This window comes from Mastomys coucha, unplaced genomic scaffold (genome assembly GCF_008632895.1).
Source record: "Mastomys coucha isolate ucsf_1 unplaced genomic scaffold, UCSF_Mcou_1 pScaffold21, whole genome shotgun sequence".
Lineage (NCBI taxonomy): Eukaryota > Metazoa > Chordata > Mammalia > Rodentia > Muridae > Mastomys > Mastomys coucha.
This window is the reverse complement of record NW_022196904.1, coordinates 136666493-136691640: the sequence shown is the minus strand read 5'-3', so window position 1 is coordinate 136691640 and position 25148 is coordinate 136666493. Positions and strand designations below refer to the sequence as shown.

General features: G+C 46.4%; 2 protein-coding genes across 3 annotated transcripts in view; both read left to right on the top strand.

Moving 5' to 3' along the window:
• The first annotated feature begins 1729 nt into the window (after positions 1 to 1729).
• On the top strand, positions 1730 to 22666 carry Sf3b2 (splicing factor 3b subunit 2). 2 transcript variants are annotated; one of them, XM_031389274.1, is made up of 21 exons: positions 1730 to 1966; positions 2147 to 2193; positions 2676 to 2753; positions 3931 to 4170; positions 5458 to 5575; positions 8466 to 8572; positions 8872 to 8968; positions 9250 to 9341; positions 9563 to 9778; positions 9917 to 10054; positions 10214 to 10294; positions 10458 to 10685; positions 12147 to 12296; positions 12954 to 13043; positions 13139 to 13246; positions 16149 to 16256; positions 16499 to 16641; positions 16732 to 16833; positions 21324 to 21423; positions 21513 to 21698; positions 22017 to 22666. In XM_031389274.1, exons 1-21 carry the CDS (start codon positions 1834 to 1836, stop codon positions 22086 to 22088), a joined length of 2634 nt encoding a protein of 877 aa, XP_031245134.1. In that variant the 5' UTR covers positions 1730 to 1833; the 3' UTR covers positions 22089 to 22666. The 2 variants fall into 2 exon arrangements, with proteins under 2 accessions (XP_031245134.1, XP_031245132.1); XM_031389272.1 differs by having other exon boundaries at positions 1742 to 1966; positions 8463 to 8572.
• Positions 22667 to 23352: 686 nt separating this feature from the next.
• Pacs1 (phosphofurin acidic cluster sorting protein 1) overlaps positions 23353 to 25148 on the top strand; it is a 124942-nt gene continuing 123146 nt past the window's right edge. The window contains exon 1 of the mRNA XM_031389271.1: positions 23353 to 24055. Coding sequence (XP_031245131.1) covers positions 23706 to 24055 — 350 coding nt within the window. The 5' untranslated portion in view covers positions 23353 to 23705. The remainder of the gene's footprint in view (positions 24056 to 25148) is intronic.

Here is a 25148-nt window from a genome sequence, read left to right as displayed (position 1 = left end):
TGTCAGGCACTCAAGGGTCATGGTGTCTTACCCCAAGAAAGGTCTTGAGGTTTTTTTTGTTTGTTTTGCTTTTTGTTTTTTTGTTTTCTACAAGAATATAAAGCCCTAAAAACAAAAGAAACAACAACAACAACAACAACTAAAGCCCCCCCCCCGTTAGACACCTCCCCCTACCCCCAATCATTTATTAGCTGCCTCCTGGATGCTAGACACTTCAAGATAGAAGAAGATCAAGTTCCAGATCCTGTTTGGAGGAATGGAGGTGGGAATAAAGGGTAGAAAAGACTTAAAAATGAAACAAAGGCAATGGATTGGCTGGCAGCAGTAATCCCAGTTCTTAAGAAGCAGAGGCAGGAGAAGCAGAGGCAGGAGGATTGCCAAGAGCTAGAGGTTAGCTTGGGCTAGAATTTGTTCCAGGACAGTCGAAGCTACATGAATTTTGATCTTCCACTCCATGAAATCAGGCATGATAGTATACATCTGTAGTTTGCAAAGGATCAGAAGTTCTAGGATAGCCTGGGCCACATAAGGACATGTAAGATTAAGTTTTCAAACTGTACTGTGGGAATTTAGCCATTAGTTAAACTCAGTGGGAGACCGGCTCCCAGAACCTAAAAACAATGGGAGACCAGCAGCTCCCAGAATCCAGAAACATGGGAATCAAGACGACCTGGCCCAAAACAATTGCCAGGTGGCTAGCCTGCCCCTGGACCCTAGCATGAGCCAGCACCAATCAGAAACCACCCGGTACCTTCCCCTTTTGCCCCAGCAACTTCACAGGAATAAAAAGCTGCCTAAGACCTTGTTCTGGGCCAGACTCCTCTACCCCTTCGAGGGATATGAGTCTCGCCCAGCTAGCTGGAATAAAAAGCCTCTTGCAGATTGCATCAAGTCGGTGTCTTGGTGGTGTGTGGGGTCGTCGCTCCCGTGATTTGAATGTGGGGGTCCCTCCGGGAATCTCACAGACACACTTGTCTTAACAGAAACCTTGGGGCTTGAGAATGGTGTTAAGAGCACTTGTTGCTTTTGGAGAGGACCTGGGTTCGATTCACAAACATGTGTAAACTCCAGTTCCAGATCTGACACTCTTCTGGCCTCTAGAGATATCAGGCATGCAAGTGGTGCATACACATACACATAAAACACCTGAAAGGTGGAAAATGTATTATGAACGTTCCTAGAAAGGGGAAGGAAGCATTTGACAGAGAAGACATTTATTTAAGCCTTTTTCGAAGGTGGAAAAGGGGATTTTATTTTAAAATCCTTTCCCCAGGTCAGCAGCTGGAACTCAGCCTGGTGGGTCCCTTCCTCTATCGGCTCCGATCCCCTTTCAGCCCATTCAAGCACGCCTGGGCGGGAGTGAGCAGACAATCTGACACTGTTTTATTAGAGCCATCGGCTCCAACCTCCCATTGCGGGCGCCAGAAAGCAGTCTCTATGAGCTCCTAGGGGAAATAAGCACCCAGGTCTTTCATCATTGAAGGGTATCGGGAAAGAAGACTTAGTATGTGTTTGGGCAGGAGAGAAGAGGAAAGCGTCTGCTCTGGGTTCTTTCCGCCAGGCAGCGGATGTACTACTACTGCTGCGTATGGGATGTCATAGCGAGCGTTCGGCCTCTAGGTGGCGCATCCACAGACTACAACTCCCAGAAGGCTTTGCAGTCTTAATTGGCGGCGAATCCTATCTCCCGAGTAAGGGAAGGGGTATGTGTTTGGACCAAGTTCTCTCCAATCACTGCGGGACGTGGCGGATTGCGCTGCCGGAAGTTTCTTGAAGTAGGCCCGGCGGCTGACCCGAGCTTCCGTGTTGGTCGCGCGCCTTCTTGTGGCTAAGATGGCGGCGGAGCATCCCGAACCTCCCAAAGGAGAGTTGCAGTTGCCACCGCCTCCACCTCCAGGCCACTATGGAGCCTGGGCTGCCCAGGAGCTTCAGGCCAAATTGGCAGAGATAGGAGCGCCGATCCAGGGTGAGGCCCATAGGCGGTCAAGAGGCGGGCAGCGTGGGCTTGTGGAGAAGTGGAGCTTGGTTACCCAGGAGACCCACGGGCGGAGGGGGAGGGGCGGAGACAGGCCTGTGGGACCTGACCTCCCCAAAGTGGCCTGCTCGGGGTGATGCTGACCCCCTGATTCTGTGCTTTGCCCTATAGGGAGTCGCGAGGAGCTAGTAGAGCGGCTGCAGACCTACACCCGCCAGGTGAGTGTTGTGGCAGGAGTTCAGGGTAGGTCCAACTTTTCCTGAAGGCCTTTAAGACTCCTCACGGATGGGTCTTCGTTTCTTCTACTTTTTTGTTTGTTCTTTTCGCGACAGGGTTTCTCTGTGTAGCCCTAGTTGCCCTAGAACTCTTTGTAGACCAGGCTGGCCTCGAACGTAGAGGTCCTTCTGCGTTTGCCTTCCTTCCGAGTGCTTGGATTAAAGACGTTCTCCACCACACCCGACTGGGTCTTCCTTTTTTGTGTACTTCAACGGAGCAAGCCGGCTCTTGACCATTTTGTCAGTTCTTGCTTTTGCTTTATTGTAATTGCTTCTACTCCTGTTGCTTTTTTCAGGTTCCAGCACCTATCTCTGCTAAGTGGGCACTGGGTAAATTTTGTTAAGTAAATAAATGTAAGAGGAGGTCGTGGAAAGAATAGAACAGTTCCTTGTAGTTTGACCTAGAGTTCTCTTTTTAATTGTAGACTGGCATCGTGCTGAATCGACCAGTTTTGAGAGGAGAGGATGGGGACAAAGCCGCTCCTCCTCCTATGTCAGCGCAGGTAAGGGATTGCTTAGAGGATCTTTTCTGCTCAGGGTAACTGTTCACCCATGGGTTGTGCTGGAGATCGAGCTAGCAGATGGGACAGTAAGTGAAGGGTGAGGTCTAAGGAGACAAAATTGGGACCTCTTCACTTCTGACTTAGTGCTGCTACTGTTTCAATCCCCAGTGTCTACTCCTCCAAATTTGACTTATTCAAGATTCAACTAGAATATCTAGAAATCTTACTTGATCCTTTCCCAGCTGGAAGAGGTCATGCTTTTTTGTTTTGTTTTGTTTTTTGAGACAGGGTTTCTCTGTGTACCCCTGGCTGTCCTGGAACTCACTCTGTAGACCAGGCTGGCCTGGAACTCAAAAATCCACCTGCCTCTGCCTCCCAAGTGCTGGGATTAAAGGTGTGTGCCACCACTGCCCGTCGAGGTCATGCTTTCTACTCCCAGGTATAGGTCCCAAAAGTTATTCATTAAGACATTAAAGGATAATGCCCTGATTTGATTAATAATACTTCCTGTGTTTAGTACCCCATTGACATCCTATGCCTTGGAACATTGGTTTCTATTCTTTAAAAAAAAAAAAACAAAAAAAAAAGCTTATTTTTTTTTTATGTATATGAGTGTTTTGTCTGAATTTGTGTTTTGTCTGCATGTCTGTCTGTGATCATGTGCATGCAGTGTTAGAAGGCCATAGAAGGGCGTTGAGTCATCCTTGGACTGGAGTTGGGACAGAGAATTGTGAGCTTCCATCAGGGTGTTGGGAGTTGAACCCTGATATGATAGAAGAGCAGCTCTTAACTGCTTTGCCATCTATCCAGCCCTAGTTCCTATTTCTTTAAGTCCTTTCTGAATCAAGTATTTGGTTCTTTTCCTCTAAAGTTGTGGCTTTGACCTGGAGTTTATTGGTGTGTGTGTTTGTGTGTGTTTTGTGAAGTTCCTGTATGGATTTTAGAGGTGTCCTTGTACCTCCTTAAATTGAATGCAAAATGTATTATGTATGTTTCTGATATTTTTCAGAGTAGCCAATAGCTTTGATCAATGTGCTAAAGTTAGCATCTCTTGATTCTCGCATCCTACATCATTAGACTTTGAATTCTCATGTCTGGCTCTTTTGCAAGGTCCCCATCATACACTTATAAATTGAATAAATGCTTTTTAGCTCATAGCTGTATTTTTTTTCCATAGCTGTCTGGAATTCCTATGCCACCACCACCTATGGGACTCCCCCCTCTACAGCCTCCTCCGCCACCCCCACCACCTCCACCAGGCCTTGGCCTTGGCTTTCCTATGGCTCACCCACCAAATCTGGGGCCCCCACCACCTCTTCGAGTGGGTGAGCCTGTGGCACTGTCAGAAGAGGAACGGCTGAAGCTGGCACAGCAGCAGGCAGCTTTGCTGATGCAGCAAGAGGAACGTGCCAAACAGGTAGGACAATGGAATCCTGCACCTGGGACACATCAGGTTCCTGATGGGGAAATGGAGCCTCAGAAAGCTAGACCCTGAGGCCAAGCCTTTTAGCAAAGTCTTGATTGAAGACTAGAACATAGGTTAGAAGAGACTCCCAGGAAGCCAGTATTTTAGCAGATTGGCCTGGGCCATATTGCTGCTGGTATGAGATTTTCTTTTTTTTTAAAGTAGGAAGATGATTCATTGAAGCATCATGAACTCTTGGGGTACTAGAGGAGGGTAAAGTTTCTCTCTCTGACTTGAAATCATGATCCATCCAGAGGATGCCGTTTAATGGTATTTATTGTCCAGACTAAGGCTGCTTCATTCACATTTGCTGTGGAGCCCGCCTGATACCCAACAGGTCCTAGTGCTCCCACCTTTTCTGTAGTCAGGAGTTAGCACACTATGTGTACTCTGCTTGCTGATGGCCTGTAAACTAAAAATGATGTTTTTCTTCCAAATTGTGGAGGGTTGTCATTAAAAATGAAAGAAAGAAAACAAAAACAAACATTAAACCAAGTGTGTTGCAGAATCCCTATGGTAATGACACATGCAATTTCATTCTTTATCCATTACAGAGAATATTTTATGGCCACTGCTAGTTTATGTGCACTATTCAGGTGGTTTGTGGAGGATGCTGTCATACATAGTCATTCAAGTTGAACTTAAACTTGGACGGTACAGATTGAGGAACGAGGCAAGGGATTTCCTTCTGTGGGTCAGTGTTACCCAGTGGGTAAGTCAGGAATGTTAGAAAGTAAGCATTAGCACTTGGGAGGCAGAGGCAGTCAGATCTCTTTAAGTTCAAGGCCAGCCTGGTCTACAGAGCAAGTTCTAGGACAGCCAGTGCTACACAGAGGAACCCTGTCTCAAAAACCAAAAGTAAGGAAGGAAAGGAAGCATCAAAAACAAGTGTGGAAAGACGGAGGAAGTACTAGCTTTCTAGGCCGCGGCCGACCGTAAGGGCAACTCTGAGAACATGTCTTGTGGTTGTTTCTAATAGTTTCATCTTTGTGATATAAAAACTCATTGAAAAGTAGAATTCCCTTCCAGAAACCAGAAACTTCCTAGGTTTTTTCTTACTTGCTTTTAGGAACTTTTCATCATGATAAGAAGTTTTTAGTTTTATTAGTAACATGCCAGCATAGGTGTGGCGAAAATGACCACCTCATTGTCCCTGATTATTCTCCTTTGAAGGAACCCATTTGTCAGGGCTGTGTGCCAAATTCTTTTCCAAGCTTAGTCTGTACTTCCTTCTTGTAGGCAGCCGTGTTAATGGAGCAGGAACGGCAGCAGGAGATCGCCAAGATGGGCACCGCAGTCCCTCGGCCTCCTCAGGATATGGGGCAACTGGGTGTCCGTACTCCTCTGGGGCCTCGAGGTAAGACCCTGGAGTGGAAGGGCAGAGCAAAGATGTCATTCTTAAAACTTTCCTTTATCTGTGTGTGGTGGCATGTGCCTATAATCCTGCGGCTAAAGTGGGGACAGGGGGAAAAGGCCATCATAGAGGTTATAGTAAATTCAAAGATGGTCTGAGCCACTTGAAACCTTTTCTTTTTTTTATTGTTGTTTGTATGTTTTTGTTTTTCAAGACAGGGTTTCTCTGTAGCCCCGGCTATTCTGGAACTTACTCTCTGGCCAGGCTGGCCTTGAACTCAGTGATCTACCTGCCTCTGCTTGCTGAGCTCTGGGACTAAAGGCACACACCACCATCTCCTGGCTTGAAAACCTATCTTAGAAAAACTAAAAGCAAGCTGGGCATTGTGAATACCTTTAGTTCCAGAACTTGGGAGGCAGAAGGATCTCTGTGAGTTCAAGGCCAGTCTGGCTTATAAAACAGGTTTCAGGACATCCAGTGCTATTATACAAGAGAAACCTTGTCTCAAAAAAATGTTTTAAAAAGACCAAGGGCCTTGCCCGGGCGGTGGTGGCGCATGCCTTTAATCCGAGCACTTGGGACTTGGGAGGCAGAGGCAGGAGGATCTCTGAGTTCGAGGCCAGCCTGGTCTACAGAGTGAGTTCCAGGACAGCCAGGGCTACACAGAGAAACCCTGTCTCGAAGAAAAAAGAAAAAAAAAGACCAAGGGCCTAGAAAGATGGCTCAGAGGTTAAGAATGCTTACTGCTCTTCAAGAAGACACAAGTTTGGTCCTAGTACCATATTAGATGGCTCACAAATAGAACTGCAGCCAGAGGGGAGCCAGCATTTTCTTCTGGCTTCCAAGGCCTCTCATGTATACCCGCAGACACAGACACATGTATAATTTAAAAAAAAAAAAAAAAAAAATCAGAGCTGGAGAGGTGGTTTAGTGGTTGAGAGCCCCGACTGTTCTTCCAGAGGACACGACTGACATATATGTAGGCAGAATCCCTATACACATAAAATAATAAGCTTAGACGGGGCAATAGTGGCACATGCCTTTAATCCCAGCACTTGGGAGGCAGAGGCAGGCAGATCTCTTGAGTTGGAGGCCAGCCTGGTCTACAAAGTGAGTTCTAGGAGAGCTAGGGCTACACAGAGAAACCATGCTTGGAAAACAAAAACAAAAAACACACAAAAAATAGTGAGTTATTAAAATCTTAAAACAAAACTTTGTTCTTTGCTGGGTTTTAGCCAGCAAAGCTTTGAGCACACTGAACCTGAGCTGGGTCTTTTGGCTATATTCTCAGCACTTCAGAAACTTGTAAATACAGTGAGTCCTCCATATATTGTATACCTAAGCACATTTCATATAACTAAGTGGAAACTAAAACAAGCATGTTGTATTTGGGACTGGAGAGATCTGTAAGTAGCTCTTGCAGAGCACTCAAGTTCAGCATCCACATTTGATGGCTTATAGCTGCTTGTAACTCCAGATCTTACGTCCTCTTGGGCCTTGTAGGCATTGCGCTCCTGCATATTCTCACACATAAACATACATGTAGTTTAAAAAATATATTTAAAACATATATTTAAAACATTAACAGACTTTCTTGCCATTCCCTAAGCTTCAACAGAACTATTCACATCATATTTGCATTGTAATGGGTATTAGAGATGACCTTAAAATACAAAAGTATTTATAGATTCTATGTAAATCCTGTTTTCTATGAAGTCCTTGAGCATCCTGAGTCTCGTATTTGGGTCCTGAAACAAAGTCTCTGTGAACCAAGAGACGCGCCTGCGTGCGTGCGTGTTAGTGTGTGTGCGTTAGTTACTGAGGCTGGTTAAGACATTTGCTGCTCTTGCAGAGGTCCCAGGTCCGTTCTCTGCACATACATGACTGGTCACAGTCATTTATAACTCTGCTTCCTGGGGACCATGGCCTCTCCTACCAGGCATGCATGTGGTGCCCATATATCCATGAAGACAAAAAAACCCATTGTATTTATAAAAAGTTACTTGCTGAGCTTCCTGGTATATACCTTAAGTAGCTAGAGGCAGGCTGATCTCTGTGAGGTTGGGTCCAACTTTGTTTACAAAACAAGTTCTAAGCCAGCCTGAGCTACATTGTGAGGCTCTGTCTCCTAAACAAAAACAAAAACAAAAAACAAATGATTACTTGTAAGAGTCAGCCATGATGGTGCACATCTGTAACCTGTAATCCTAGTAGTCAGGCCGAAGAAGAAGGATCATGAGTTTGTTTGAGCAACATGAACCTATCTCACAAAAAAACAAAAGAAGGGGTGGCTCAGCTGTTTAGAGCACTTTCTGCTCTTGCAGAGTGCCCAGGTTCAGTTCCCAGCATCCTCATGCTGGTTTATAAATCGCACCTACATATTTAAGGGATCTGACCCTCTCTTTAGACCTGCAGGCATCAGGTATGCATGTGGTGTATGTGAGTATGTACAGTCAGTCATACACACAAAATAAAAATTTAAAAACTAAAAACAAAAGAGTCTGGAGAGATAGCACCTGCTAGTCTTGCAAAGGAACTCAATTTGACCCTACCATGCACATCAGGTGGCTCATAACCACTGGTAACTCCAACTTCAGGGGATATGACTTGCTGTTACAGCTTCTGTGGCTACAACACATATGAAATATGAGAGAAGAGAAGAGAAAAATAATAAATCTAGAAGAAAAACTTAACTATAATAAGTATATGGGAAGTCATGAGTTTTCATATATGGTGTGTACTCCTGTAGCCAGCCTGTGAACCAAAACCCAAACAAACATTGCCAGCAACCCAGAAATACTCCTCCACCCTTTTATCACCTCTTGCCCTGAAGGGCAGTCATCACCAAGGAGATAATTCTGACATTAGATTTCTTTTTTTCTTCACACAGTAGCTGCTCCAGTAGGCCCTGTAGTTCCCACACCTACTGTTTTGCCCATGGGGGCACCTGTTCCTCGTCCTCGGGGTCCCCCCCCACCCCCTGGAGATGAGAACAGAGAGGTGAGACTGCTGATTTCCTCCTATGGTCAGAGGTTGTGGTTTAGAGGGGGCTCCTTTTTAGGATCTCAGGGAGGTCTATGAAGTGGGGCTGGATTAAATTCTTGGGTATAGGTAGGAGCTACGCTTAGCTAAAGTGAGTTTTTAGGGTTAGGGACTTAGACATTTTTGGGCAGAATCCTGAGGGATGTAGAGCCTGGTGTGTTGTATGTGTCACCACCCAGCAGCTGTCCAGTGTAAGAGCTAGACTTAGAGGAGGAAGGCATTGGGTGTCAGCCCTTCTGACTGGGTGTTTCTGGCAGATGGATGATCCTTCTGTGGGCCCCAAGATCCCCCAGGCTTTGGAAAAGATTCTGCAGCTGAAGGAGAGCCGTCAGGAAGAGATGAACTCTCAGCAGGGTGAGTGCTATTGTATCTTGATGCTGCACCACAGGACTGAGCCACGGTATGCTGAGGCCACATCCTGACTCCCTTTTCTGTCCCTGAGAAAACTGTAGAGAGTAGCTACTTTCTAGTGATGGAGAAAACTGGGTGTGGTAGCATTCTTGTGATCCCAGCACTTGGGAGATAGAGGTAGGAGGATCAGAAGTTCAAAGTCATCCTTGGTTACATAGTAAGTTTGAGACCAGCCTGGGATGGTTCCTGTTAGGAGAGTTGATTGCCATATTCTTCCCTAACAGAGGAAGAAGAAATGGAGACAGATACTCGCTCATCTCTGGGACAGTCAGCATCAGAGACAGAGGAGGACACGGTGTCCATATCCAAAAAAGAGGTTTGTGATGAAGCTTGTCTGGGAGGGTCATGTTCAATTGTCACAAAGCCCTTTGAATTCTAAGTACTGTACATGCCTTTACAACTGAAAAGGCTGGGGTTCCAGGATGCACAGCAACACTTTGACATCTGCCCACTTGGATGAAGACTCAAGTATGGAAGTAGTGAGGGCAGGCATGGGATGTAGATTCTCTGACTTAGGTAGTTTTCCTGTCTTGATAGAAAAACCGGAAGCGTCGGAACCGAAAGAAGAAGAAAAAGCCACAGCGGGTACGGGCAGCCTCATCAGAGAGCTCTGGGGATCGAGAGAAAGACTCAGGTCGGTCCCGAGGCTCTGACTCCCCGGCTGCCGATGTGGAGATTGAATACGTGACTGAAGAGCCTGAAATCTACGAGCCCAACTTCATCTTCTTCAAGAGGATTTTTGAGGCTTTCAAGGTACAAAGGGTGCTCTGGGTGACCACGCTTGGAGAGTGTGGGATGGGTTGAGGTAAGCCTAGGGGACATTGTTTGAATACAGGAGTCAGAAATGGAGGTGTGTCAAGAATGGAATTTCCACATGGTCTGTCTCCTCAGCTAACTGATGATGTGAAGAAGGAAAAAGAAAAGGAGCCAGAGAAGCTTGACAAGATGGAGAACTCTGCAGTCCCCAAGAAGAAGGGCTTTGAGGAGGAGCACAAGGACAGTGATGATGACAGCAGTGATGATGAGCAGGTCAGGACCCCTCGGTGGGAGAGAGATGCAGGGCACAGGGAGTTGAAGTGTTCCCCTCAGAGACCATGGTAAAGGGCTTTCATGGCTTAAGCCATGAAAGGGTTTTCATGGCAGTCTGGTTTCCACCTGATGGCCAACTAAGTGGTTATTCTCTTTTAGGAAAAGAAACCAGAAGCCCCTAAGCTGTCCAAGAAGAAGTTGCGCAGAATGAATCGTTTTACTGTGGCAGAACTCAAGCAGGTTAGCTCTGGGATGACCCAGTCAGCTCTGGAGCATTGCTGGGCCTTAGCCCCACCCATTTTGTTAGAGGTTTTACAAGGCAGGCTTGGTATAGGGATCATTCGAGAAAGAGCACACAATTGTAACCAAGACGTGGGCTTTCTACAAACACTGTGCTTTTCAGCTGGTGGCTCGACCTGATGTTGTGGAGATGCATGATGTGACAGCACAGGACCCTAAGCTCTTGGTTCACCTCAAGGCCACCCGGAACTCTGTCCCTGTGCCACGCCACTGGTGTTTTAAGCGCAAGTACCTTCAAGGCAAACGGGGCATTGAGAAGCCCCCCTTTGAGCTGCCAGACTTCATCAAACGCACAGGCATTCAGGAGATGCGAGAGGCCCTGCAGGAGAAGGTGAGGCAAGACTGGGGCACAACCTGAGTTTGGCTCCCCACACTCTTTGTAGTAGCTTGCCTTAGAACTGGACTACCTACTTGTTTCAAGTCTAGTTAGCCTTTTTCCAGTTCAGAAGACAGCACTGTGTGGTGACCTTGGGTCTGTTTAGAGTGTCACTCCTTTGTCATGTTGAGGTTCCTGTTCCTGAAGAGTAGTTTTCTTCCTCTCTTTTGCCTGGTTGCTGGTTTGGTTTTTCTTTTTCTTTTTTCTCTTTTTGATGCACTTGTAGCTAGAGGTGCAAATGATGCTTGTCTTATTTAGGGTTGCTAATTCTGTGATGAAACACCATGACCAAAAGCAGCTTGGAGAGGAAAGGGTTTACTTTACTCACAGCACATTATAGTGGCTCATCATCAGAAGCAGCGAGGGTCGTAACCTGGAGGCAGGAGCTGATGCGAAGCCATGGAGGAGTGCTGCTTACTGGTTACTCCCCATGGCTTGCTCAGCCTGCTTTCTGAGAGAACCCCAGGACCACCTGCAGATGGGTGCCTACGGATGGCACACCCACAATGATTAGGCCTTTCCCATCAATCACTAATTAAGAAAACACACTACAGCAGCAGCTCCTTTTTGGGCATTGAACCACATTTTTACAGAGGAATCCTAAGACCATCAGAAATCACAGATAGTTCCATTATGATTCATAACAGTAGCAAAATGACAGAAAGTAGCAACAACATAATTTTATGGCTGGGAGGTCACTGTTTTAGAGGGTGACAGCATTAGGAAGGTTGTGTTCTGCCAGATCTTAGGCAGGCATTTTCTTAGTTGAGGTTCCCTCCTCTCAGATGACTTTAGCTTATATTAAGTTGACATAAAACTATCTAGTACAATGCATGTATAACTCTTTAAGTCTTAATGTTTAAAATAAATGTGTTGAGTACTAGTTGTCTGTGATTAAAACAAATTAAGTGAGAAGTGCCTTCCATTGAGCCTCCAGCTCTCCAGTCCTCTTTTATTCAGTTTCTGACTTATTTATTGTCATGTATGTATGTGACTCACCTGTGTCCATGTTGATTGTGCATGTGCACACTTGGTGCCTGCAGAGGTCACAGGAGGGTGGGTCTCAGAAATCTCTGGAAATGGGGTTAGGAATTGTGATGCTGCTATGTTGGTGCTGGAAGCTGAAATGACAAGCAGCAAGTGCTTTTAAACCAGCGAGACAGTGCTCCAAGCCCTGATCCAGTCCTATCTTGACCACACAGTGAAAAAGCTGAGGCTGCTTTTATACAGAAGTCTGTGTGTTCAGCATAGATTGTGTCATTTGAGTTTTCAGTGCTGGTGTTGAGCTCAGGAACTTCTTAGTGCTAAGCTGCATTTTCAGAGTTGAGATAAATGAGGTTCCCTGGAATTGGAGCCAGAGCCTCTACTAAAGACTTGACTAATCCCAGCAATTCATCTCTTCTGCGATCTTTATAGGAAGAACAAAAGACCATGAAGTCAAAAATGAGAGAGAAGGTTCGGCCAAAGATGGGGAAGATTGATATAGACTACCAGAAGCTTCACGATGCCTTCTTCAAGTGGCAGACCAAGCCGAAGCTCACCATCCATGGGGACCTTTATTATGAGGTTCGGGAAGGAGGCTAGAGGAGGGCTCGAGGCTGAGTCTTAGTGTTGACTTTGGTTAGAGTCCATTTCAAAGCTGGTACAGTGGTCCTTAGCCTTTTTGTTTTGTTTTGTTTGTTTTTGTTTTTGTTTTTTCGAGGGTCCTCAGCCTTAAAATTGTCCATTCCTGCCATTCATTGAGACAGGATGTGTTGGTGTTTGTTTTTCTCCAAACAACTTTTTTCCCTCCTGAAAAAACGCATTTGAAATGATGCATTTGAAGTGATGTTTGGTGGATGGTTTAGGAACAAGATGGACAAATGTTTTAAATGGTAGAAAAAGTTTTATTTTTTTCTCTTGATCTTTGAAATGTTAATCTCTATGGCATCAATTGATGTTTCTGGAAGAATGATGCTGACAGTCATCCTGTCCAGTGACCTCACTGTACACGTGACAGCAGGTGCTGTATTCAGCCTGTTTCTCACAGTGCGGCTGGCATTAGTGCAGAAAGTCTGGTCTTCCGTTTCTTATTCTACCCAGAATCTATGTTGGAGCCAGACAGCCCTCACGGGACTGTATATCTGATAGAGATTAGGACCTTTCCCCCGATCTCGAGTCCTCATGTCACTGAGCTCTGTATGCCTGGAAGCCCCGATAAAGCAAGCTCTGCTTTTTCTTCAGGGGAAGGAGTTTGAGACCCGGCTGAAGGAGAAGAAGCCTGGAGATTTATCTGATGAGCTAAGGATTTCCTTAGGGATGCCAGTAGGACCTGTAAGTGTTGGCTGAGTGGCTGGGAAAGCTGGAGAGAGGGTGAGAATGTGAGCAGATGGGAAAGGTAGGGAATGTCCTGTTCTGTTTTCCTACAGAATGCCCACAAAGTCCCTCCTCCGTGGCTGATTGCCATGCAGCGATACGGGCCACCCCCATCCTACCCAAACCTGAAAATCCCTGGACTGAATTCACCTATCCCTGAGGTGAGCAGCGAGCTTGTTTTTCTTCTTGGCTGCCTTTTTGTGTGTGTGTGTGTGTGTGTGTGTGTGTGTGTGTGTGTGTGTGTGTGTGTGTGTGTGTGTGTGTGTGCGCGCGCGCGTTTTGTTTTTTTTAAGACAGGGTTTCTTTGTGTAGCCTTGACTGTAGTAGAAATCTCTCTCACAGACTAGACTGAGCTCGAACTCTGAGCTGTACCTGCTGTTGCTTCCCCAAAGCTAGGATTAAAGGCATGCTGTTCAACTTCTGGTTCTTTTGTTTTGGCTTTTGTTTGTTTGTTTGCTTGCTTTTGGTATTTTTGAGACAGTTTCTTTGTATATTCCTGGCTGTCCTTGAACTCACTCTGTATAGGCCAGCCTGGCTTTGAACTCAGAGATGTGCCTACCTCTGCCTCCCAAGTAATAAAATTAAAGGCCTGTGCCCACCACTGCCCAGCTGGTTTTTTATTTTGTTTTAATAGGATGATTTTGTTCTTTCCTTGTCTAGATCTTTTTGTTTTTTTCCTCTCCTTTTCTAGTCTCTCTGTTGCATACATAGGAATGTGTGGGTGCATGTGCGTGTGTTGCATGCACAGGAATGTGTGGACATGTGTTCCTGTGGAGTCCAGAGCAAAATATGGAGTGATGGATTGTCTTCCTCTGTGGTTGTCTGTGTTGCTGCCCTGAGATAAGGTCTCTCACTGAATGAGAAGCTTGCTGTTTTTGCTGTGCTAGATGGGCATTGAGCTCTTGGATCCATCTGTCTTCATCCCTAATGCTGGGTTCGTAGACATGAGCAGCCATATGTAGCTGAAGATTCAAATTCAGGTCCTTACCCTTGCAGAACAATGCTCTTCCTTACCCACTGAGCCACCATTTTTTTTTTTTTTAAGTGATAGATTTGGGCTAGAGAGATGGCTCAGCAGTTAAGAGCACTGACTGCTATTCCTGAGGTCCTGAGTTCAAATCCCAGCAACCATATGGTGGCTCACAACCATCTGTAATGAGATCGGATGCCCTTTTCTGGTGTGTCTGAAGATAGCCACAGTGTACTTACATATAATAAAGAAATGAATCTTTAAAAAAAAGAGTAAGCCGGGCGGTGGTGGTGCACGCCTTTAATCCCAGCACATGGGAGGTAGAGGCAGGTGGATTTCTGAGTTCGAGGCCAGCCTGGTCTACAGAGTGAATTCCAGGACAGCCAAGGCTACACAAAGAAACCCTGTCTCGAAAAAACCAAAAAAAAAAAAAGTAATAGATTTTATTTATTAACTTACTTTTTGTGTCTATGGGTGTTTTGCCTAGTGCCTGCAGAGGCCAGGAAAGGATGTCAGGTTCCCTGTGAATGGAGCTGTGACAGGAGCTGCCATGTTGTGCAGGATCACGTGTTCCTAACTTCCAAGGTGTCTTTTCATCCCGAGTAGTTTTTATTTAAAAAAAAAAAAAAAAACTGCCATGAGACCACTGGAGTACTAGAGTGGGTGAAAGCGCTCACCACTTTCAGCTCAATTCCAGGTCTGCTTCATTGGAATTTGATCCCCAGGACCCACATGGCAAAGGAGAATACTCCATGAGTGTCTATCATTGTAATTAAAACAAAACAAAACAAAAACAAAAGCAACTTAAATTCTAGGGGCAGATGGTGGGGTCAACAATTTAAAAAAATAACCCAGCGTACTAGGCATGTAACAAAAAAAGCCAAAACAACAGTATACTTGTGATAAAACATTCAACCAGGATTGCCAAGTACTGGGCCTATTAAATGGCTCAAGCAGGTGAAGGAGCTTGTGGCCAAGCCTCAGAACCAAGTTCAATCACTAGGACCCATATAGTGAGGCAAAAAACTGACTCTCAGAAGTTGTCCTCTGACTTCTGTGCGTGCACACATGTGCACACACACACTCACTCATCATTTTTACACCATACAAAGAGGAAAACAGGTTATTCACAAATTTTAATTTGAGACAGGGTCTCACTATGTCGTTCCTGACTAGCCTTGAACTCACTATATATATCAGGCTACTTTTGAACTCACAAGAAATCTGCCTGCTTCTGCCTCCTGGGTATTGGAATTAGCTACAGTTTTAGTACTCAAGAGTTACTAAATTTTGTCTTTGGTGAGTCTGTTTGTAAGTAGGTCTCTGATGTATACATGGATAGATAAAAAGTATTTTATCTCAAGAGTGGCATTAAATTATTTTTAAATAAACTTAACTGAAAAGTACTGATAGACAAGTTATTACAGCCAAAATAGTATTGTCAAACTTAATTTCTATTACATGAGATAAATGCTAACCAACTAATTTTCCAAATTTAGGAAGAATTGGGAAGAATAAATTAGAGTTCTGATTTTTAAAGAATTTGTTTTGGATTTAAGCAGTTCACATCATATCCCCAAGGAGTACATTAACCTCCTTGCTGATCCTGTTGCCTTGAGTTTTGGTGCTTATTAGTTTTTTTTTTAATGTTTCCTGTGAGTGAAGCAGGGAGGGAGGGAGTGTGTGTGTCTGTGACAGAGGGGATGGGAGAGCTCATGTTTTCCCTTGTGTATGCGCTGGTGCATCTGGTGCCTGTGCACATGGAGGCCAGCCAGAGGTGAACAATGAGTGTGTTCAGTTATTTTCTCCCTTATTTCCTCAACTTCTGGGTCTCACCTATTCAGTTAGACTGGCCAGTAAGCTCCAGGAATCTGCATGCATCTGACTTTCCAGGACTGGAGTTATAGACTTGGGCTAGCATGTTTGCTTAGCAAGCACCTGTACAGATTAAACCATCTTTTCACCTCTGGTTTTTGTTTTGTGTTTAATGTTCTGTAGTTCCATGTAAGATCTGTATGTTGGAGTGTAGCTCTTTTCTAGGACTTCAGTCTTCTAGGATTTGGGAGAGCTCATTTCTGTCTCCTCTCTTGCAGAGCTGTTCCTTTGGATACCATGCTGGGGGCTGGGGCAAACCCCCAGTGGATGAGACTGGGAAGCCACTTTATGGGGATGTGTTTGGAACCAATGCTGCTGAGTTTCAGGTATGGGTAGACTATTTAGTTTGATTTTACCCAGTACTAAAAAGGTTAGCGGTAGTTGGTCTAAAACTTCATTGTCAAGGAGTGGAGTGTGGTGGCGTTCCAGTCTGGAAAGGGACCTGTGTTCTTGAGGTATGGTGCCACTCTCCCTCAGAAGATTGTTTATTCCACCTCTTCAGTCAGCAACAGGGTGGGGTGATAGACCGAAGTAAGTACTTGTAGAAGGAATGAGAAATTTCTTTTAGACCAAAACTGAAGAGGAAGAAATTGATCGGACCCCCTGGGGAGAACTGGAGCCATCTGATGAAGAGTCCTCAGAAGAAGAGGAAGAGGAGGAAAGCGATGAAGACAAGCCAGATGAGACTGGCTTTATCACACCTGCAGACAGGTAGTCAGTGAAGCCTGTTTCCTCCAAAGCAGCCTGTCTGTCTATGGGGACTGCTTCTTCATAATGGAGCTTTCCTTTCTTTCTACACAGTGGCCTCATCACTCCTGGAGGATTCTCATCCGTGCCAGCTGGAATGGAGACCCCTGAACTCATTGAACTGAGGAAGAAGAAGATTGAGGAGGCGATGGATGGGTGAGAGACGTCATCAGGTGGTGGCTGGAGGGCCTTTCCTTTAATTGGTTTTCTGGATTGGTTGGCTGAGTTTAATTCTGTTTTTCTGTGTCCCCCACCCCATTTTAAAGATTTATTTGTTTATCTTATGTATATAAGTACTTTGTCTCATATATGTATACCTGCATGCTAGAAGAAGGCATTAGAACTCATCTCTCCAGCCCTCTCTTTACTCCCTTTTTAACAATTATTAAACACCAGCTTTGTGCTAGTGGGACATCAGCAGGGTATATTGTTGAGGTGCACTAATGATCAGAGTAAAGTAATTGTGGGTCTGGCTAGTAGTGATGAAGCTGAGGGAACCTGAATAGTTGGTTTGAGAAGAATGCTGAATGATGGCGAAGTTCTTGGAAGGCCTCATTGAAGAGGTGGTATGTGGACTAAATATTAGGAAAGAATCAGTCAGTGGTGGTCCCTGAGACAGGCTTGCATTGCCACAGATTATATATATAGCTATTTTAGGTGAGAACATAGGATTGTCCCTTCTTCTAGTTTGCTTTCTGTTGCTGTGATAAATAACCATGACCTAAAGAAACGGGGAGAAAAGAATTTATTTGGTTAACAGATTATGGTCCATTATGAAGACAAAGCAGGAACCTGGAGGCAGGGACTGAAGCAGAGACCATGGAGGAGTGCTGCTTACTGGCTTGCTTCTTGTGGCTTGCTCAATCTGCTTTTTTACACAACCCAAGAACGCCTGCCCAGGGGTGGCACAGTCCTCTGTGGGCTCTGTTCTCCTACACTAAACATTAATCAAGAAATGTTTCATAGGTGTGACTACAGGCCAATCTGGTGGGATGTTTTTCCAACCAAGATTCTCTCTTCCAACTTGACTCTAGTTTGTGTCAAGATGACAGAAAACCAACCTACACACCCCTTTATCATGAAATAGCTTTCTTGTCCTTTGTATTATTTGTATATGTGCACATGTGTACAAGGTGCATATGTAATACACTGGTGTGGGGGTTGGAGGTTGCTGTGAAGTGTCTTCCATTGTTCTCAACATTACTTTTTTAGACAGGATCTCACTGAACCTTGCTAAGCTAGATAGCCAGAAACTCCATGGATACTTCAATTTCTGCTAACCCAGCCCTAGGATTACAGGTGTGCATTTCTGTGCCCAATTTTTATGTAGGTCTTGGGTATCAACTTCAGGGCTTTGTGCTTTCCCAGCAGTTTAGTGATTAGTCATCTTCTCAGTCCCAGATTTTGTAATATTTAAAGGTCTTCATTTTTAAGTAATTTTGACTATGTAGAGTATTTTAGGTTGACAGTTTGTTTTTCCCCTTCTTTCCTTCTAAGATGTTGCTCCAGTGTTTTATTTCCAATGAGAAACTAGTTGTCATTTTACCTTTGTTCCTTGATATATAATGAGTCATTTTCTTTTGTTGGTTTGTTGTTGTTTGTTTTTTTGAGACAGGGTTTCTCTGCGTAGCCCTGGGTGTTCTGGAGTTCACTCTATCGACCAGGCTGGCCTCGAACTCAGAGATCTGCCTGCCTCTGCCTCATGAGTGCTGGGATTGAAGCCATGTGCCAGTGCTGCCTGGCTTGGTATTTTTCTGATTTCTTTCTCTCACTGTTTTTCTGACCTACCCACCCTCCCTATGTGTGTGTTTAAGTGTAAATGTGTATACCAGAGTCTTCATCTCTTGATTGCCCTCTTATTTTTAGAGATTGGAGCTCTCACAGAACCCATGGCTTGCTCTTGTCTCTACTGGCTTGGTGCTGTGTTTAGAGACACCTTTGTCTGCAGATCTAAACTCAGCACCCCATACTTTCACAGCAAGCATATTGCCTACTGACCCATCTCCCTAGGCCCTGTAATAATATTTTATGTTTTTGCCTACTTATTACAACATTTACCAGTTCTAGGTTGAACTGTTGATCCTCTGACATCTACCTTCCTAAGGGCTGGGATTGCAATGTAGGCCACTACTTCCAGCTTTCTGGGTTGCAAGATGGGATCTCACTTATTGTGTTGCCCTGGCTGCTGTGAGCTGTCTGTAGGCCAGGCTTTCTTTGAACTCACAGAGATTCACCTGTCTCTGCCTCCCAAGTCCTGAGATAAAAGCCATGTGCAGCTATAACTACTATAACTGGCCTTTTTCTTTTTAATTTTATGAGTATTCTGCTGCATATACATCCATATGCCAGAGGAGGGCATCACATCCCATTACAGATAGTTGTGAGTCACCGTGTGGTTGCTGGGAATTGAACTTGGGACCTCTGGAAGAGCAGCCATGCTCTTAAATGTCTGAGCCATCTTTTCCCCCAACCCCACCCTGCCCCACCCCGATTTTTGAGACTGGGGTCTCTCTATGTCAGCTTTTTAAATCCTGAGATTAAATATAGATGTGCATCACTATGCCTTGTTACATGCCTGATAGTTTCTGGTTGGCAGTTTAGCTTTGTGAAATTTATTGGGTTAGAGCATCTTCACCTTTGATTACTACATGGTTGTTTAGAAACAGTTTGACTGAAATAGTCCTTTTCAGTAGGAGGCAATGCTCAGGAGATTCTGTGTTCTTAACCCAAGCCCTGTGGATTTGGAGGGTTTTCCATTTGATTAGTGAGAATTGGTATTATTTTGCATCTTGACTGAGCAGTGGGTACTGTTCATTGCTCATCCTTCCAGGAACTTTTTGGCATTGGTAATATTCTCAAATGCATGTTTCCTCAGACTCTTTCCCCCCCAATGCTTGAAGAAGGAGCTCTTGAGCTCTGTGTCCTGCATTCTCTGACAACCTTGAACTTCTTAGATTTCGACCCTCATTCTCAATTCACAGAATCCTCTCAGCTGTGTATGGGTCTCCTCTGGTCTGTGGCCTGGAAACTCAGTACCACTGTAAGGTTCATTTTAGGTAAACTTTAAAGACAAGGGCTCTAAAGCAGTGCTGCCCCTGCCTTCCGACCTGCTGCCTCCTCTCACCTGTTTTCTGACTTAGAGTAATCACTGTTCTTTATGAGTCTTGTCTGGTGCCTTGAAAAGCTGTTGCTTCATATATTTTGTCCAGTTTTCAATTATTTCATGGAGATTGTTAAATCTAGTCCCTGATTCTTGTTAGGAAGCAGAAGTCTGAAGTTTTGCATATTAAAGGAAAGAAAACAAATAAAGAGACATTGTGCAGTGTTTGAATCCTTTAGGGCAGGATAAATTGGATTCTGGCCAATGAAGTGGTTAGTTTAGTGGGTAAGGAATGACCCTTAAAGGCTAGAGAGATTGCTCAGAAGTTAAGAACATTTGATGCTCTGGTAGAGGACCTGGACTCAATTCCCAGCACCTACATGGCAGCTCATAACCTGTAACTCCAGTTCCAGAGGTTCTGACTTCCTCAGGGACCAGGCACACACATAGTACACATACAAACATGCAGGCAAAACACTCATATGCATGAAATTTAACACTTCCTGAAACTTGCACTGTAGACCAGGCTGGCATCAAGAGTTACCTCGCTGGGTAGTGGTGGCTCGCACCATTAATCCCAGCACTTAATAGACAGAGGCAGGAGAATCTATGAGTTTGAGGCCAGCCTGGTCTACAGAGAGAGTTTCAGGACAGCCAAGGCTACACGGAGAAACCCAAGAGTTGGAGAGCTCATGGTCTAGTGGTAGTAATGGGCTTGCCATTTGACGGTGACTGTGCTAGAATATGTTTAACTATGAAATCAATGGTTGAAGGCCCTTTGCCTTTGGGAGGGCTGGAACATTAGAACTTCAGGCCCTACCTCTGAGAAAGTCTATTTTACTGATTTATTTTTACTCTTTAGATTTTTGAGACCATTTTCCTATATATAGCCTTGCCTGTCCTGGAATTCAGTGTGTAGCCCAGGCTGGCCTCTTACTCACAGATATCTGCCTGCCTTAGTCTTTGAAGTGCTGATATTAAAGATGTGCAGCACCAGAGCTGACTTCTATCTTCTAAAAAAAGCAACTACTGTTATTGTATGTGCAATCTTGATGTATGTGTGTGCCAGTGTGCCGCAGCAAGTGTTTAGGTCAGAAGACAACTTGGTGGAGTTGGGTTTTCTCTTTTCTCCTTCCTCTATGTGGGTTCCAGGGATGGGATTCATCATCAGGTTTACACAGCAAGTATTTTTTTATTGGCTGTGCTATTTTGCTGGCCCTCACCTGTTCTTTCGACAGCTTCTCTGTGCGAAAGCTCTCTATGAAACTTTAGCCTCTTTGTCCACTAACCTTTCCTTATTAGTCTTGGTTCTGATTACCTAATTTGGTTCAAAAGATTGCTTAGCTTATTCTCTGTACCTCTCACAGATTCTGTCCCGTGGGATCAGGACTGACCCCACTCCACATCCCTAACCCAACTTTTCTTCTGGGCCTCCTTAAGTGGCGGACCCTTCAGCTGGGACTTGGAATTCAGGTGTCACGTATGCCTCTTTTGACTCAGGAGAACCTTTGTCCCTTACCGGGTTTTACTTTCTTGTCCTTTGCAGAAGTGAGACACCTCAGTTGTTCACTGTATTGCCAGAGAAGAGAACAGCCACTGTTGGGGGAGCCATGATGGGATCCACCCACATTTATGACATGTCCACGGTAAGCATTTGGAGGACATTATTTTGTAACAGAGATGGAGCCTATGTTTCTGAGAGTCTTTGGAGATATTAAGGTTCTGATTTTTTTAGGTTATGAGCCGGAAGGGCCCAGCCCCTGAGTTGCAAGGTGTGGAGGTAGCGCTGGCGCCTGAGGAATTGGAATTGGACCCCATGGCCATGACCCAGAAGTATGAGGAGCATGTTCGGGAGCAGCAGGCACAAGTAGAGAAAGAGGACTTCAGCGACATGGTGGCTGAGCATGCTGCTAAACAGAAGGTGGGAGCAACCTGGGAACCTAGGAGCGCAGCTTAGGAGTAGGGGCTTTCCTTTCTGGTGGAGTGAGAGGTGGGTGGACTCAGTGCATGCTTCCTGTCTTCTCTGAGCCTGAAGATCTTAGAGACCCTCCATTGGTTGCAGTCTCTTAAGTCCAGTGACACTGGGGCTCGGGGAGAGGAAGGAAGTCATTGATGTCTGAGGGAGAAGAGAAGAATCTGGTTTCAGTGCTTTTTTACCTTAATGTTTATGTCCTTGTCAGGCTGCCTTCTGTTCAGGGGTTGTTTAACCTATTGTAACTTTTCTCTCTTTCTCCTACAGCAAAAGAAACGGAAAGCTCAGCCCCAGGACAGTCGTGGGGGCAGCAAGAAATACAAGGAATTCAAATTTTAGGTCCTTCTCACATACCTGGCCTTGCTTTAGGCCCTTTGTGTGTTTGGGATTTGTGTGTGGGTCTCCAAAGCCAGCTCTGTACTCCCTAGGCTTGTCACTGTGTCTGGGCTTTCTATGTGGGTCCCCAAAGCCAGCTCTGTACTGCCTAGGCTTGTCACTTCCTGTTCTCATTTTAGACTTGTTTTGTAAATAAAGCTGTCTCCCAAGGAAGAATGAATACAAGCACTCTTGAACCTCTCTTTTTTAGCTTCTGCAAAAACATACTTGCCCATAATCACAGACTGCCCCATAGAACTATGGGACTGTAGTTGCTGAACTGAACTTGTGGATAATTCACTATCCCCTACCCCTCCTATGTGTGAAGGCTATGAGGAAAATACTTTTAGGTCTGGTCTGACCTTACTGCTTTGTCCGTGGGGAATAAAAATAGCCAGCTTAGCACCCTGGCTAGGCTGGGAAGTAACTGTAGGCTAGGGAAGTAGGCCAGGTCAGGCCTTCCTTATTGACCTTGTGGCAGAAATGCCTATTTCTTGCCTATTGGAGAACACCTATATCTAAATAAAGTCTAAATTGTTCTGGAGTCCTGGTTAACTACTTGGATTCACTAGTGTGGGTGGGTGTGGGTGTAGGGTTTGAAGGGCTTGTTTTGTCCTCGTTCCTGAGTTGTGAGAAATTTTTGAAAAACTAGACTAGGTTGGAGCACAGGATTCCATGACATTTGCTCAAGTACTGGGGAGAAGGTGTGGGTGTAGGAGAGTGCAAGAGCTCTAGGTAGGGTGGGGGTTGTGGGGTGGAAGCTGATCAGGTCTTGAGAGAAACAGAATTTTAGAAACTGAGAAAGCACTAAGGCACTCTGGGACTTTGTAAAGAAGGCTGTGTTGGGGGCACTGTACCAAGAAAGGCTGTTGGACCTAAACAACCTAAGCTCTACTGGCTCCTGCCTACCTTCAAGCGGGAACTTAAGCTCCTGAGGTGGTGGCCGGCCCCTGGATCTCTACGTACCACTCCTTTTGCAGAAGTGGGCGAAATAACCACAGAAGGGGTCGCCACGGCGACTATCCGATTTCCAGGCAACGCGTGACCAGAACTACGTGTTCTGCAGATCCCAGGGGCTGAGCGCGCTCCCGTACAGTCTTCTCCGGTCCGGGACCGCGCCCCGGAAAACCCGGGTTTCCGCTGGCAGGGTAGCGGCAGTGGAGGAGGGCGGAGGGAGGAGGGGCGCGGAGCCTGCACACCAGAGGCCTGCGGGGGACTCGAGGGCCCCGCCGCGAGAGCGCGCCGGCTGCAGCCCCTTCCCGGGGGCCGCGGGGCCGAGCGGGAGACTGGCCCCGCCCCTCGGCGGCGGGCTGGGTGGGGCCGCGGCTCCCCGCCCCTCTCGGACACGCCCACCCAGTGTCTGGGCCTCGCGGGCCGCAACAGGCGGCGGCGGGCGAGCGCGAGGACCGCGCGCAGCGAAGGCCCGCGCGTGCGTGCAGATTCGCTGGTGGCTCGCGCTCCGCCGGGCGTTCTGAGGAGACGCGCGGAGCCGCCGCCGCCGCGGGGGAGAGCCTGAGAGTCAGTCGCTCGAGTGCCCCGAGTCTACGTAAGCCCCGCGCCCCTTCCACCCCTGGCCAGGCCATGGCGGAACGCGGAGGGGCGGGCGGTGGTCCCGGAGGCTCCGGGGGCGGCAGCAGTCAGCGGGGCTCTGGGGTCGCCCAGTCCCCACAGCAGCAGCCGCCGCCGCAGCCGCCGCAGCCGCAACAGCCGACGCCCCCCAAGCTGGCCCAGGCCACCTCGTCCTCTTCGTCCACCTCGGCTGCGGCCGCCTCCTCCTCGTCCTCCTCCACCTCCACCTCCATGGCCGTCGCGGTGGCCTCGGGCTCTGCGCCTTCGGGCGGTCCAGGACCAGGCCGCACCCCCGCCCCTGTGCAGATGAATTTGTATGCTACCTGGGAGGTGGACCGGAGCTCCTCCAGCTGCGTGCCCAGGTGAGCAACGGGCGGGTGGGAAAAGGTGTTGGCCTAGGGGACCACCAGGCTGGCTCTGTGACAGGCCCCGCCTCCCCATCTCTCCGGGTCGAGTGGAGGGGACGTCCTCCACTCCAAGCTCGTCCTGGCTTGGGGGTGGGGGGGGTGAGGGCTGCCTTCGCCTGGGCCTTCCCTCTCCAGCAGTCCCATCTTCTGCCTTGGCTTGGACCACCCTCCTGCCCTCCTGGAGCAATGGTGGCCTCCCGGACCCAGCCCAGTGGCCTTCCTTGGCTGGGTCTGACCGAATCTGGCCTTCCTTACAGTCAGTAAGTCACTCTTCCTGCCTCACTGGCGCCCGTGGGCTGTACATATGTTAATGCTACACAGATGTGGTAAAGATGGCTTTGATATAATTATTTCCCAACGGTACTTAGCATGTGCCAAATTCAGTTGTCACCTGTTGCAGGTAAAGCTGGTTAACACACGGGGGTTCAGCACATACATTCATCTGTGCTTCACGTCACACATATTCTCTGGGTACTCTGTGCTCTTAGTTTGGGGCATCAGTTGAGTGTGTTCTTAGATGCAAGTTTTCATTTCCTCCTCCCCTAGATACTCGTCATAGAGTCTCCTGGTTTCTACGAGGTCTGTAAAATGACTGCCTTTTTCCTAAATTCAATCCATTTTTCTGCCCATTGGAACTATCTGGAAACTTGCATCAAAAAAAATATGCTTGGAGATACTTTCTGTTTCTCTGTGGTGGGCAGTTCTATATAATTCTTTGGGGACAGGTGTTGGAGTTGACCCTGTGACAAGACAGCCTGCAGGGTTGGTTTTGCCCAGTAAGCACAAAGAAGTGCCTGGAGGTGTTCATTTTGTGCTTCTAAACCGAGTTGATTCTCAGGTTCTATTTTACTTACCCTGTTAGTCCAGCAGGGCAGATGGATGTGCCTGTGAGCCAGAGATTGGGTGCACTGTGGGCTTCCACCCTCAACTCTGCTGGTGTTTCTTCTTCTCCCTTTATTTTGAACAGTGTAACACCACAACATCGCAGCAATATATAGGGCATGCAAAATGATGACATGCACATCTTTCTTTTTTTGTTTGTTTTCTT